Source organism: Lottia gigantea, assembly GCF_000327385.1.
Source record: "Lottia gigantea unplaced genomic scaffold LOTGIsca_1, whole genome shotgun sequence".
Lineage (NCBI taxonomy): Eukaryota > Metazoa > Mollusca > Gastropoda > Lottiidae > Lottia > Lottia gigantea.
The window spans coordinates 7,364,346-7,379,145 of record NW_008706746.1 but is presented as its reverse complement, the minus strand read 5'-3'; the positions used below and the strand labels follow the sequence as shown (position 1 = coordinate 7,379,145).

The following is a 14,800-nucleotide window of genomic DNA, read 5'->3' as shown; positions in this document are numbered from 1 at the left end:
TTATCGTTTCTTTCGTTTATTAGAATTGTTGTTATTGTTAGTTTTCTTATTATCCTCTTTAATCTGGTTGATATTTTGATTGGCCTGAAAAATATTAAAAATATTAAAAACTCTATATTTTACATGATTCAGAATTAGGTCCTTTACACCACGTGACACATTTCAGTCTAACAATCCATGGAAAAGTAGATGATAATCGTTGTTAGATGCTTTTGATGGCTGATTGTCACAAGCTTTATTTCTAGATTCCTTCAAATTTCCAAAGGGAAAAAACAATATAGGTCTAAGGACTTCTGAAGTCGTCAAAATATATTTATCATCTCAAAGAGCAAGCTTAATTTCAGGTGTTTAAATATTTTTTGTCATCATTTGCATACCTTTTAATGCTTACATGCCAGAGAACATGACCTGGTTTTAATTAAAAAAAATATACAAATATATTACACATTTATACCTACCCACAAGTAAAAAATCGCCGCCCCATTACTAGCTTTTAATACATCCCCATATTCACAGTTATCTAAAATCTTCTCGGCTTTTAAAGCATTGTCTAGTTTAGCATCATCTAAATCAAAATTATCTACTTTATACATTAAACCATTTTTATTTGTTTGATTCATCAGACCTTGTATATCACCCCAATCCTGAAAAATAGAACATCAACTTAGTAAACATACGTAGTACAGACAAGCTTACATGAATAACAGCTTGTGTTTTCTTCCTCTACCAGCGGACATAGATCGAACCGGAAACATCAATAGTAATGTTCTTACTTTTTGAATCCTATCTGCCAGCAGGTAAAACATCCTAGGAATCATTTTACAAAGATACACAATGTACTAACATATATTCTTTGCGATCCTGTCTCCTCCTAAATGAACCTCAAAGGCAATGTCCTTACAAGGCAACAACTAAGGCTTGTGGGCACACGAACATTCTTGGTCGCCTATTTTAATGGCCGACTCGAATTGCGACTAACATCATAGGTGTGTCCACGTTTCAATGACAAGATAATCGCGTTGCAGAGAGGATTTAAAGTATCAAATAGCAGTTTGATATTCGTCGCCGTTTGCTTTATCGACTGCAAGACAGAGCGTCATCATTCAATAAGATTCATTTTCCTATCAATAGCATGATCCACAAGAGATTATCGCATGGCATTCTCACACTTTTGATCAACTTATATTTTTTAGACATTGTCCAAACCACACCATCGGCTGGACCAAATATTGGTATCTCTTACAAGGATAACACTAACAGTGTAAGTTCTCTTGGATAATGTCCTGCAGGTGGATCCTGACCAAGCCTCAACTTTCTGGCAATTTTTAAGAATCTTGAGCAAACTCCTCCAAGACAGTAAATATGCCTTATATTATCAAGAGAAAAATTGAGCCGAAAAACACAACTTTCGCAACTTTGCAGGTAAAATTCGGATTACTTTACTTCAAGAACTCTTTATTTTATAAGATTTGAGTTATTGGAATGATAACTTTATAAAACATGCCTCAAATGTCTCTTACCTGCATTTTGTCTGGATCTGTATTTAGTAAAACATAGGTAGATTTCATAGTATAGAATATACAGTCTGGAGGTCTCTGATAGCTCTTTATTTCACTGACAGTTTTTTGTTCCATATCTAACACATCGTGCGTATGAATTTCTAATTCCACGATATGATCTCGTAGTTTCTCGGCAGCTGCGATATGTGTGCGTAGCTTATTCTGATATGGTGAGTTCTTCGCATTATTTATAGCATCTGTCAAAGTTCCCGCATGTCGTCTTCGCATACCATCTCTTAAACCTGTAAAAATATAACAAGGTGTTAAGAGTTTAAAGTATTGTTGTTGCAGAAGGGCGTGCTTTAGCCAATTAATATTTTTCGAGTAACAATCTTGAAAATTGCCTTAGAAAAAATGATATTTTCCCGGTATATAATCTCGCCCATCCCACTGCAATGATTACACGGCAGCAGTAAAATGTAATGGTGTGATTGGAACTCGATAATTTCGTCTGAGGTAATTTTATACGTAGTCCCGTCCGATTACAATGAGATTACTGCTCTATACCCTCCATGCCGTAACCAAGATATCCAAAGAAACTATAAGATGATAGCTATACCTCTTTGCACTTGCAGGAAGTAACGCCTATCAATTGCCCGGAAGTAGTCGTCATCTTCCGGTCCGTCATATTTTTCATACTTTTTAAGTGCGTCTTCAATTTTCTCCAGACTTCCTCTCTGGGTGCATTCCTTCAGCTGTCGCTTTAGCTTCGCCTGAAATATTGTTGGATTACTTAGCACACCTTTAAATCATGACCAGTTAGACCATCTGCAATTGCCTGCTTAGTGAACGTCTGGTATCCCTATTCTTCCACACAGTCGGTCATAAAGAGGCGAGGATAATCTAGGAAAAGTCACACGGTTGGGCTTGGATCAGTTGATCGGGATTATAGAGTGATATGTTGTACATCTGGTAGGTCCTTCCATTGATCATGCTATGGAGACAAATGGACGTTTTACGCACTACTTTTCTTAACGTTATCGGAACAAGAAAGAAGGGATTTGGTGTGAGAGCTCCAGGTTTACATATTCACGGAAATGAACTGCTATTGTAACTGTTATTCTTACCTTAAAACCATAAATATAGGCTATACCATCCGGGAAGCGACTAGTGTCTGGATGACTTCTGTGAGTCTGAAAGCAATGAAGACGATCTGTTACTCGTATGTATATGCATAGATTTACTAATATATCTCTCATTATAAATGCTAAATCGACTATTACCACAGGACATTCAAACGTATTCCAATAATTAAATGGACTGACAAACTATTAAAGGGAGATAGCTCTACCGTACCTGGCCATAATATTCAGATGCGTTCTCGGAGAAATCTATACTTCTAACACCTTCAAAATCACCTTTCTAAAAGAACCAAACATTTTTTTATAATCAAAGGAGTTCAAATAGGGTTTAAAAGACACGTTTAGCCTATTTCTGTCAGACTGGAAAACGGACCATTCATAATAGTTGTACAATAGAAATTAAATGTGAATACTATAATAGTGAACTGAAGTTTATGGATAGTCTATGATATCAGCTTCTGCTAATTTATCAACTACTAACCAATCAAGTTCTGAGGACAACTGATCATGTGTGAATTTCATTAACATTGAAATGAGTATAGTTGAATACGCTTATAGAGTGTAATTTCAGATATCCATGGACCATGCGATAGTCACTTGTACCTATTAGAAGCTAAAGTAATTTAAATCGTCATATTGTATGTACATGTAGGGATAGTCTGCGATATAAGCTTCTGCTGGAAGCGGATGTTGACTCGTCATCTCCCCAGTAGCCAACCTACGTCTTGGGAGAATAAAATTGAGTGCGAATTTCACTGACATTTAAATTAATATGCTAGTGTAAATGTATTTGCTTTATACACTTTTAGAGCGCAATTTCAAATAGTGTCTACTAAGTGAGCGCAACTAAGAGCATTAAATAATGTAACCTGAAACTGCACCTTTCTGGCGTTTCTCTCTTTTCCTTTCGCTCCTTTCTGAGATTGTGATTTTGGTTGATTTTCTTGTTTTGTACTCGAAGATGATCCACAACCCATTTTCAGGACTATTTACAACGTTTCTGGAATGAATTAAATCCTGCTTCGAAAATATATACTGGTAGAAATGACCTAATCTATTCTACTATTGTTCCATGTCCCCTCGGTGTCAGACGGGCGACCGAACTAAATTCAAATTCACATTTTGAAGATCTGTCACGAAAAACTTTAAAGATAAAGATCTGAGGCACTGATTTGGATGTAACCCGGCGTCCTATGAATAATATTAAGTTACTGCCAACTAATTACTAGAGAAACACGAGTTCCCTTAAAGCCTTAATATGTTTGATCTCTTTAATGAATTTACCTATGTATAACTATGTTACTATCCAACATATACTAGAGAAAGTCGTATTCCCTGAATATCTTTGTATGCTTTATTATGTTTGACCTCTTTTAGTAATTTACCTAGATAGTCAACTATTGTGATATTAATATGTTACAATTATAATATATTGTTTCCTATTTGCTGTATTCGTCTGTGTGTGGCATATTATGTGAGGTATTAACCTATTTTTAAAGTTTTATGTCGTCCAGTTTTCAAAATAAAGTTCGTTTCCAAATTGACAGTTTTATTGTTCAATGTTTTAGGTTTCTCTTCCGAATAAAATTGTATTTCCGAAATGTTTCAACAATGTGTTACAATAATCGTTCCAAAAACTAGATTCGACCATCAAATAACTACGATTTAATTGGAAGAATAATGTTTTAACTTTGTTATTTTCGAAAAAATGGAAGACGATCAACTGTCATGGAAACATTCTCAACTTTTAGTACTAAAAATATTAAAGAAAAATAAGGCACCGACTTGAACGCTTACTGAAATCAAAAACTTCTGGAAATATTCTATCATTTTTATCTCATATACTAACCTCTGATTCAGGCAGGTAAAAGTTACATCATAAAATCCCTATTTCACTCATTTAAATCCATTTTTATCCACTATTTAAACGATCATGTTTGTAAGTATCTACGACAGCGCCATGTTACTAGGTCCAATATTGAATAAAAGAACTGGCCCAGTTATTGCTAAGTGATTTGAATGAAGAGAAGAAAAATGTCATAATGAAAGTAATAAATAAAAAGATTGTATGTTCTTTGTGTAGTGAACGAGGGTGTAAACTTACATTATTCTCATAAAGACTCTTTGTCCAGTGAATAAAAAATGAAAGGTGTTTATATCATAATTAAGTTATTATGTAGTTATCTACCTTTAAATATTAAAAGAAGACTATAATTATTGATATTTTTCTGTGTGTTACAGTTAATTAATTTAGTGTGTTTTTACATCTTGGTTTATCAAGTGGTATACGAGTTAGACGAATGCTAACCTTTGATACTGTAGTCTGATGATCTGCTCAGCCCAGGACTTGAGCTACAGGGGGTGTGGGGGTGGGGATGGCAAGGGGCAAGGGGAAAGGGGGGCACCCCACACCTCCCTAAGAAAAATTCTGACAACCAGCCAATGTCCTACTTCAACAAAAGACAAGACCATACCCCTTTGCCCTTCCAGAAAAATCCAGTGTGGCTACGGGCCCTCCACATCAAGAACTAATATTGGGCCATCTAAGTAAGCGAGTAATCCCTCTACAATATTTCTTGTACAATTTTATAATTAATGCTGTAAGGCAATGTCCCAATTTTAATGAATTTTAGTTAAACTGCATCGATTTTCGTACTTAAAAGCACAACAAGTACCATATATAAATAAATCCAATATTTATTTCATTTTTCATAATCATCTTGATCATTTTCATCACAATGTTTAAAACTGACCACATCATTATAGTAAATAGTTTGTTTGATGTCTGAGTACATATAAAGCCAGCAGACATCAATACCTTGGTCACCTCGGACTAACTGTGTAACGCCACATTCATCATTATAATAACACAGTTCCTTACATTCCTTCAACCCAGTCACTATAACACGATCAATTAGAGGTCTCTGTAACAAGTGACAGCCATAACGCTGATACATTGTAACTGAACATTTACTAGTCTGTGCGCACCAATCGTAACACATTTGTCTGTTATCTAGAAGTTTGTAGTCTAGGGTCGTATCAGCCGTTACACCATATCCTTCGTGATCAACAAAATAACAATCTGGAAGAAAATTTATAAGATACTGACAGGTGTATAAATATATTGGACTATGTACAGGATAGTTCTTTACGATGATCCTGTGCGAAAGAAAACCTGCTGTGGACAACTTTCAAGGGTGGTATGACACATTTTAATAGAAGCACATTAAGATCAAGCATCCTTACCACATCTTTTATGAACTCACTGGTAATCTACTAATTATATTCCAGCTGCCTATACTATTTTTAGAATAGAATTTTGTATATTATCAACGTAATGCCTTGCAAATATTACCAACATAGTGTGAATTATGCAGTCAGGGTTTCATTTCAAAAGTGATACAGATGACTGATAACTATACATCTATATCACGAGTTAACCTAACAATATATCACAAAATATCACTATAATAAATGCTTCCTACCTGAGTAGACGACGACGATGTATCCCAGCAGGTAAAATAACCGTTTCATCGTGACACCGAAGACTAAAACTCGAATGTTGTGTGTTAGCAGACAATATATAGTAAGGTTGAAGGTCATTGCCTCTCTGATCCTCTTACCGGTATTTTTTAATTATCACAAAACTCATCAACCTAGGTAAGATGTACGTCAAACATGGACTGGTATAGTCTTGTATCTGGGACCATTGGTTCATTCAGTTCGTTGGCGAACTGTAAATTAGTGCAGAAAGTTGCACCTTCAGGGGCTTCATTGTATTGTTCTAAGACTGCCTTTACTTTTCTGCCTGCTCGTCTATGTCTGTGATACCATCCGATAATTGATCCTCGTCTGGGATTTGTGCTGGTTTGATTATCCTTTTCTTACTGCCAGTGGCAGAGGCAGGTTTATTTCCGAGGGGGGGATGCAGAACAGTGTAAAGAGTTTATTATGACATATGATAAGACGTCAAGATGTAGACTGATCTATTGACGGAGTTTTCCGTCACGTTCTGTACACATCTTGATCCAATCACACATATAATAACCCGTACACTAGACGATTTCCATTGTTGTATTACTAAATCTATTGTCTCCTCATCATATTTAAAACAATAGTTTAGTCGGTTTAAAATAAGAGGTTTAAATTCTCAAGGTTGAGTTCAGATCACAGTTAAACGGAGGCGATAGGAAGGCGGGTAATGTATGTATGGCAACTTGATGCAGAACTGTCCAAATTTTTTATTGGACATGGACACTAATCCGTACAACATCCAAAGATGCTATATTTTTAGTTCTCAATTTTGCAGCATTTATAGGTCTTTCGGACACCCCCCCCTCAAAAAAGAAAAGAAAAAGAAGTTGTTTACTTTGGATATGGAATAGACACCCTTATAAAACATGTTGCAAGTAGTTGAAGTCCTATCAACCGAGTTTCCCTGAAGTTCAAGACCAACTTCGAGCATAGAGGGTGAAATTTGTGCACTTCGTTAACCTAATAAGGTGAAATACTTGATACTATGGTATAAGAAGAAAATAGGTTTGTGATATCTTATTCTATGGTACCTTTAACATATTCCTCCAAATTCTATAGTTTCGGTTCGTTTAATGAAATTCCAAAATGCATAATTTTTGGCGATTCTTTGTACGTCCGGTTGATGCGTTTGGACGATTGGTTCTTAATATCTTGGCGTTCACAGGCAGGGAACATGCCTAAGGGGGAGATCAACAATTAGAGATGTCTCTTTGATGTGAGGCCCCAAGATCCGAAGCCAGCCCCTTGAGGCCCCCAGAAGACGACGGATTTTTAATGGCCTGAGATGAATTTTGAGCATTTTGAGGGCTTAATTTTCACTCCAAAATAAGACAGACTTTTCACAGGCGAAATTCAACTGGAATGTTAGTGATTATTTATTAAAACTTTAATTACAGAACAGTTTATCATAGTCTACAATAACATTGAAATTTTAGATCAGGTAAGTTTATCAACTGTTGCTCTTAAGCTCCAACCGAGTTGGAGAAATATGAAATTTATCAAATGTATTTGTGACAGGATATTGTAATTTGTGATGTTTGTGATAAATCATTGACTTCAATTAGAAAAATCCAGTGTTAGTGTTGGTATTTGTGTTAGTGTTGGTATTTGTGTTGGTGTTTTGATTAAATCCTGCCTGACCAAAACCAGTATTTGGATCAAATCCTCCATTTTGTCCGAATCCATTTTGACCAAATTGACTATTTTGAGCTTGGTTGAATTGGGCGGCTACCAGTGATGAGGAACCCCTGCCAAGAGAACAGCACAGACTTAACATAAAGGTACATTGGTTACCATTAACTCCTCGACATAACTGAAATAAAAACCAGAATCAAAATAAATACAAGGGGATATGAGTTCAAATCCATGAAGTACGATTAAAAAATATACAATCCTAGTTACTGGTAAGTGTCTTATTCAAGGCTAATTTGGAAAAGATTCAGTTCATATGATGAAAGTAAGATAAAATCAAGATATTTAGCCTTTTAATCCCAGGGAGGGGTTACATAGGCCAAAGCCTGATCCCCAATCCTATTCATATCTATATGAATAAAATATTGTTTAAAATAAAAAAAAGGCATTAAGCCTTACCTTGGATGAATACAAAGTATGTAACTGACAAAAAGTGGGAAAAAACAACAGTTAAGATGCCCCTTTGTGGAGAGAATTGACAAAAATTGGTGATCAAAGTCGGGTGTAACTGAACACAAGTTTGGAAAAACAACAGTTACAATATATTAAGGCTAATAGAAAAACAAAAAACAAAATTAAATTGTGAGGCGAATTGATAGAAATTGGTGTCAACTATTTAGAAATTGAGTGATTTTGCTATAAGTTATAATCAATGTCCTTTAACCAATGACTACACTGACAGAAGCCCTTGGTAAAGTTTCAAACAGTTGAAGTTCTAATAGAGTGAAATTCTAATTTTAATTGAGGAAAATAGAAGAAAAGAAAACTTGAAACATTATTAACCCTTTGTTCTCAACAGTAAAAAAAGTAGCAAATAAGTATTCAAAGGATTGAATTAATATATTCATCCACAATTGACCACAAACCCAAATCCGCTTTTACTGAACCTTCTGTGGCTTTCCATGTCATCGAATGACTTTCCCCGTACATACTATACAGAGAGTCATGTTTAACAGCTCTTTTGAAAGGTTGCATCCTTGAATTATATTTACTGACAAAAAATAATCGGACAAAATGACCCGAACTGACACTATGGATCTGCACCATGATGGTAGATCAATCACCAAAAAAAAAAGAGAAATAGATCTACTTATATTTATTACGGCTAACATTTTAAACTTGTGGGGTTAATACATGAATATTCTTAAAACAACAAGATCGTCAGAAGATCCTTGGTATCCTTATAGACAATATCTCGTTCTATTACGAGTGCAACTGTTAAGTGAAAATGAATATTGTGCTTCGGAAACTGTTCAAATATTGGGGTATCTTTTGTTTAAGGGAAAACCATTGCAGCAGCAGCGGGTTGAGTGTTGGCGAACGGATCAGCTGCCTGACCACCATTGAAACCTGCTTGTCCGTTGAATCCGTTTTGCTGTCCGAAAGGATCGTTTCCGAATTGATTGTTGTTTGCTGGCATGGAGGTAGCCATTGGTGAAGTTCCCTTAGACAGGGTACAGCACAAACTGAGCATGAATGAACAACTGTTTCCGTTGACTCCTCTACAAAGCTGAAATAGAAATAGCATAATAACAATAAGAGAGTGTTCAGTTAAAACATTTTTTTGATAGAATATGTCAAATAGGATTCATCAGTGCAGAGAGACAACAGTCAAATCATCTTATAGAAGAATATTGATCATGTGCAAGAGGTATGATATTGACAGATATACATAGGACTATGTTGATGAATAATGAAAAAGGAAAAAGCATAAAAATAAAGAGAGGTTTCGCAACTTATTCATTCCAAATTGTATAATATAAGAATGCAATTAGTCAATAAATTAATATTTCATTTAAGATTGATATACTCCCTCATATCATAAGTTCATTAGCTACTTCCATTGTATTACCAAACTCTTATTTTAGATGTTAGGTTTCGTTTTGTGGTTTAGATCGTTTGGGTTTTTTTTTAGAAACAAGTCCAAATCTCAACGAATGTCACGTTTTATAATTAGATATAAATGCTGAACCGTTTTTCGTTACGAAACCTCCTAGTAGGTTAGGGTTGGAAAAATTTCGAAGGCTTTGATAAAGCCTGTGTAAAAAGTAGAAAGATGAATTATGTAACGAAATTTGTATGGTATACTTACTTTAGTATTCTCTTGATTCGATTCAAATAAATTCGAACAAAATTGCGAAACCTCTCTATAAAAAACGCTGTTTGGGAGTTGATATCCCATTTAAAAAAAGCCATCAAAACACAACACGTAACGAAATAACTAGAAACACGAAATAGTATTAAGAAAACTTCGTTGCTTTTTATATTTCCATCCCCATTGTTGATGAAAATTTGAGTACGAAAGAAACAAAATAAAATCAGTCAAGTTTTATTGCGAACAGCATTGAATGCACTTACGATAACCAGCAACTAATTAAGCCAAATAAACATTGACTTCATACACCATATATTTAATGGGTTAATAATTTGGCGGCGCGATCACTTCCCCTCGCTCTGTGATATTTGATAGTTGTTTAAATAAGGCTCGAAATAGAGGGAGTATTACTTACAGCAATTCCACTTCCGGCCATTTCATTGAAGTTGATTTCAACATTTCTGGAAATTTGGAATGATTGTCCTGGTTGGAGGAAGAATCCAGATCCCAATTGTCCGGCACTGAAAAATATAATACACAATCCCTTTATAGATAAGACAAGAGTTCGTCCTCTTTACATTGGTACCTCCTGTATTGTTTTCTAGATACCGGAATGGTACTGGTTTTTGTTATGAACTGCAAAAATAGACCTCATTTCAACCATTGTAACAAAATAAATGTTGACTTACGGTTGATTGTTGTTGGGAGAGAAGGATTGGGCTGGATTCCATGGGTTGGAGAATGGTGTCATTTGGTTTCTTCTGAAGCCTTGTTTGATGCTACCAAGCATAGCTGGGTTGCACATGCCGGGGGAAGCAGGGCCATATTCGGTCATTACCAACTGCATGTTACCAGCGAGTTGTTGTCCGGCTGATTTGATGGAGAATTCCATTCGAACGGGTTCATTTTCAACATTTGCTTGTTGTTGTCGTAACCATGGGAACTAAAATAAATTTGAAAATTAGTTTCAATTCATGCCAATTTAGCAGTACACCTACAAATCCATATATATCATTCTATATTAATCCCTGTAGAAATACCCTTCTACGATATTCAGAAATAAAAATGTGCCCCTATTTGTACCCGCAACCTCGGGAGGCTAGTGCCGCCTCTGAGTGCAAGGCAGCCTTAACACAATGTCAGCTTACCTGTTGTTGAAGCATATTGTTTTGGGCTGACATAGGTCGAGTGAAGGTCACTTTCAGTTCATTTTGATTCTGATCAGCAGCACCACAATTTACATATTGGTCTGAAATATAATAACATTTAATAATAACAACAATAACCTAAATGACATTAACAATTAATTCTGTATTTATTCTGTGTTTTGTTATTCCCATTCATTTTTCACTATTCCAAACGTCAATAGTACCTGCTAGTCTAGAAAATCAGATCATGACGCTATTTTTGCATAATTATGATATTTTGTATATTACGAGAACAAAAGAAGCTGTTCTCAGATGTGTCCACGATACATTTACAAAAATATAAAACTTCTAAAAGCAATTGATTGCACGAGACAGCGATATTTTGAATGTAATGCCACAACAAAAACATATAAAGTTTAAAGAGATTTGTGGAAACTGTATACAGGTTTAACAACCAGCACTAAAGGTATGCACAAGTCAAAACTAAGAGCAACAAGATTTTCAAAAGCAGCTAGCATCTAACATCTGAAGATGGAAGAATCTGATCAGCCACTTGTCGAGTAGTCGACCTGAATGTAACAGGTAAGAAAAATTGCAGTTTCCGCCAGTCGCTATCAATTGCTCATGTTCTACTATCTACTAAAAGGTGAACCTAGACCGTCGACTGCAGCATCGCAATCTGCACAACCATTTAGTTGATTGCAGGCTAGTAGTCAGTAGATAGCTTGATAAGGGATCATTGATTGTGCTTAACTACGACTTCGACTGCAACGGGTCCAGTGAGATGCTATGAATCGCTAGTCGACTTAGCTCAACATACGATATAACGTATTACTCATTGTTTCATAAATGGTTTTTAATTCTACTTACACGCATTAGTAGTTTGTTGTCCTGCTCCAAACTGATTGACTCCTCCACCAAAAGGCAAGGGACTGAATCCACGTATACCAGAGAATTGACCCCATGGAGCCTGAGCTGAGCACAATTGAATGGTAATAACCACACACAAGAAAAGACAAAGTTGGCCTGCCATATTACCGGTCTGGATTGATACTAGTGAAGTAGACAGCGCGATATTCTCTTTTGACGTTCTTTTAAACTTGGGTCTAGGTAGATATCCCTCGGCCAATGGGTATTCGTGGTGTAGGTAGGGTCAGATATGATGTCAATTATCTCCAACTCACGATCACTAATTAATCTATTTAATTAATTAAATATTTCGAGAGGAAAAACTTAAATGTTAAAAAATAACTTCGATACCGCGGGCAATATCAATCGGTTCTTTATATTGACGATGTTAAGGTGCAACGCATTTTCGAGTTATATCCCGATGAGTACGTAATAACTTCTAATTATCAACTTGTCATAGGATTGACTGGTTACAATCTGATTCTAATTAAATTACATTTCATTTTTTAAATGATATCTTACGTATTGTAATCTATCAGTCCCGTTCTAGGGAGGTTACTGTTACTACGTCACAGCTTAACATATAGAGTCGTTTCCTTAAAGATGTACTACCTCTTAGTATGACCAAAAATTGATCTCTTTGTTTATAAGTGGACTTACCTGGTGTCAAAACTATACGTCAGAATCCCTTTATAATCCAATAAATTCATAAAACTAAGTAATAATTCATTACACCAAGTAAATGTGAAACATGCTTAGAAGGGTGTTTCAATAATTATTTAGTTTAATGGCTATATCATCTCGAATAGAGATTTTATTCTTTAGTCATGGCACTTGTTAAGTCAAACTGCTGAATATACATATATACATTTGTTGACCAAGTTTTAGACTGCAAATTTTATGTCCATTCTAAGAGGTAGCATCCTATAACAATGACGAATTGTAGGACTGCAAAACCCTATGTAGAGCAATATGACAGTCGCTATCTCACGATTTGTCATTGGTAACAAAAAAGGATCTTACATGACACAAATAGAATGGTCAAAAATATCTCATTAGAACAATACTACAGTAGAGTATATTGGAGACGGACAATATCAAAGAAACCAATGAAATTAAAATTAATTGTAATGTGGTGCATCCATAGACGTCAACCACACTAGTAGATAATGAATGAATGAATGAATGAATGAATGAATGAATGAATGCCAAATTTGACACTGATTGCACAAACCATCAATAACGAAAGAAAAGCTTTAGGCCTCGAGAATAGATTTGTGGAGTAGATTGCAATTGCCCAAACCATTTTTCATGATAACCCAACTCGATCAAAGAGCCACAACATGATCTATCAATGTTTTCCAACGTGTACCCTTAACGAAACAATCCTGTAAACCATGCGAGAATATAATGTATTTACGGTGTTTCGGCTTTAACAAATGTGAGTGTATCTCTCCGTCATGGTTCCACAGATACTAAAATACAGGGCATCAATAATTATTGGGGTTTTTTATGTTCTTTTTGTAAACAATATTTCATTCACAAGAGAAAATTGTTTATGTTTAGTTAATTTCAAAATAACAAAATTATTATGTTTCATTTTATTTTTATTGTACAATTTTTGCATATATGATGTAATGTTGTTTTTTCGGGAGAGGGGTAATATAGGCGAAAGCCTGTTCCCCATCCTTTTCATTATTATATGAATAAAATATTGTTTACAAAAAAAAGAGAAAATTATTAGGTATCAGGCTTTTGCCTAATACGACCCATTTCTGTACATGTACTGTTTTACCGCGTCACTTCTGTACGAACATAGCATATTAATGCAAATTTCTGTGATTGAGCATCATAAGTAAGCATAGCATTCTGCCGAATAACAAATTAATTCGAACAAGGGGTGGGGCATACTACAGTCCAGGGTAGGAGCCAGAGACTTCGCAAAACGTTTATTGGCCTTTATTTCTGTACCGAGGCCCTACAACACTTATAATACCCCCTTGCATCATTGCTATTTCTCGTCCATTGTCTGTGGTTTCGATATTACAATCTCAGATAGTATGCAAGACAAAAGGTTTCAGCTAATGCTTGGTTAGATGCGAGTGTTGTTCTGCTATCATTGTCGTTACTTTCAAAGCTGTGACACATTTCATAATATAAAAATACTTTAATTAAATAAATAGCTTTATTTCACAATAATAATAAAACCTATTTAAACATCATAATTATTGTTTTGAAAATGGTTGAACCTCTAAACATAGTACAGTTGGCTATTAATTCTTATTCTGTTTGAAATTTCATTCCACTTTCCTTACAGTTATGTCATTTGAATATTTATAAAGTTTTACATTCAGACAACCAAACATATTTTATACGCCCAGACCAACAAAACTCTTTTAATAGGTTCCCAATAGACCCTCCCAATTCCCTCTTACCATAACCTCCCAAACCCCATTTCCTTCACAAATAAAACTTACAACTCTTAAGAATACCGCCCCCGACCGACGCGCCTACAAATCAGAATATCTCACCCCTTCCCCACCCAACCAATTATAAACAACCAAGAAATACCAAAACGCCCTCTTTCTAATTCACCCCAAAGACCACCCGAATGCCCCCACCCAAATCTTTTCCTACCAATGAAACCCAATTTTGAATTACCAAAAAAAAAAAATCCAATACCGATAAACTTTTATCTCCCTTCTCTATGACACTGAAGCCCTTTTAGGCGATTTCCCACAACCAAACCCCCTTTGACACCCCTTCTTAATATCTCAGTTT

The 14,800-nt window shown here is 35.4% G+C and overlaps 3 protein-coding genes across 3 annotated transcripts; all 3 read right to left on the bottom strand.

Moving 5' to 3' along the window:
- LOTGIDRAFT_152435 (hypothetical protein) lies at positions 1–3,618 on the bottom strand (the record flags this gene model as incomplete). The annotated part of the gene is made up of 7 exons (XM_009045875.1): positions 1–84; positions 459–644; positions 1,521–1,801; positions 2,119–2,272; positions 2,627–2,692; positions 2,856–2,921; positions 3,523–3,618. 7 exons carry the CDS (start codon positions 3,616–3,618, stop codon positions 1–3), a joined length of 933 nt encoding a protein of 310 aa, XP_009044123.1.
- A 1,725-nt stretch (positions 3,619–5,343) lies between these two features.
- Positions 5,344–6,175, bottom strand: LOTGIDRAFT_152434 (hypothetical protein; the record flags this gene model as incomplete). Its single annotated transcript, XM_009045874.1, has 2 exons — positions 5,344–5,723; positions 6,127–6,175. The coding sequence occupies 2 exons, from the start codon at positions 6,173–6,175 to the stop codon at positions 5,344–5,346; spliced, it is 429 nt and encodes a 142-aa protein (XP_009044122.1).
- Positions 6,176–7,516: 1,341 nt separating this feature from the next.
- On the bottom strand, positions 7,517–12,185 carry LOTGIDRAFT_228103 (hypothetical protein). Its single transcript, XM_009045873.1, has 6 exons — positions 11,981–12,185; positions 11,111–11,211; positions 10,652–10,905; positions 10,378–10,483; positions 9,156–9,377; positions 7,517–7,988 (listed from the first exon to the last, which is right to left on the bottom strand). Exons 1-6 carry the CDS (start codon positions 12,141–12,143, stop codon positions 7,737–7,739), a joined length of 1,098 nt encoding a protein of 365 aa, XP_009044121.1. The 5' UTR covers positions 12,144–12,185; the 3' UTR covers positions 7,517–7,736.
- Positions 12,186–14,800: the final 2,615 nt, after the last annotated feature.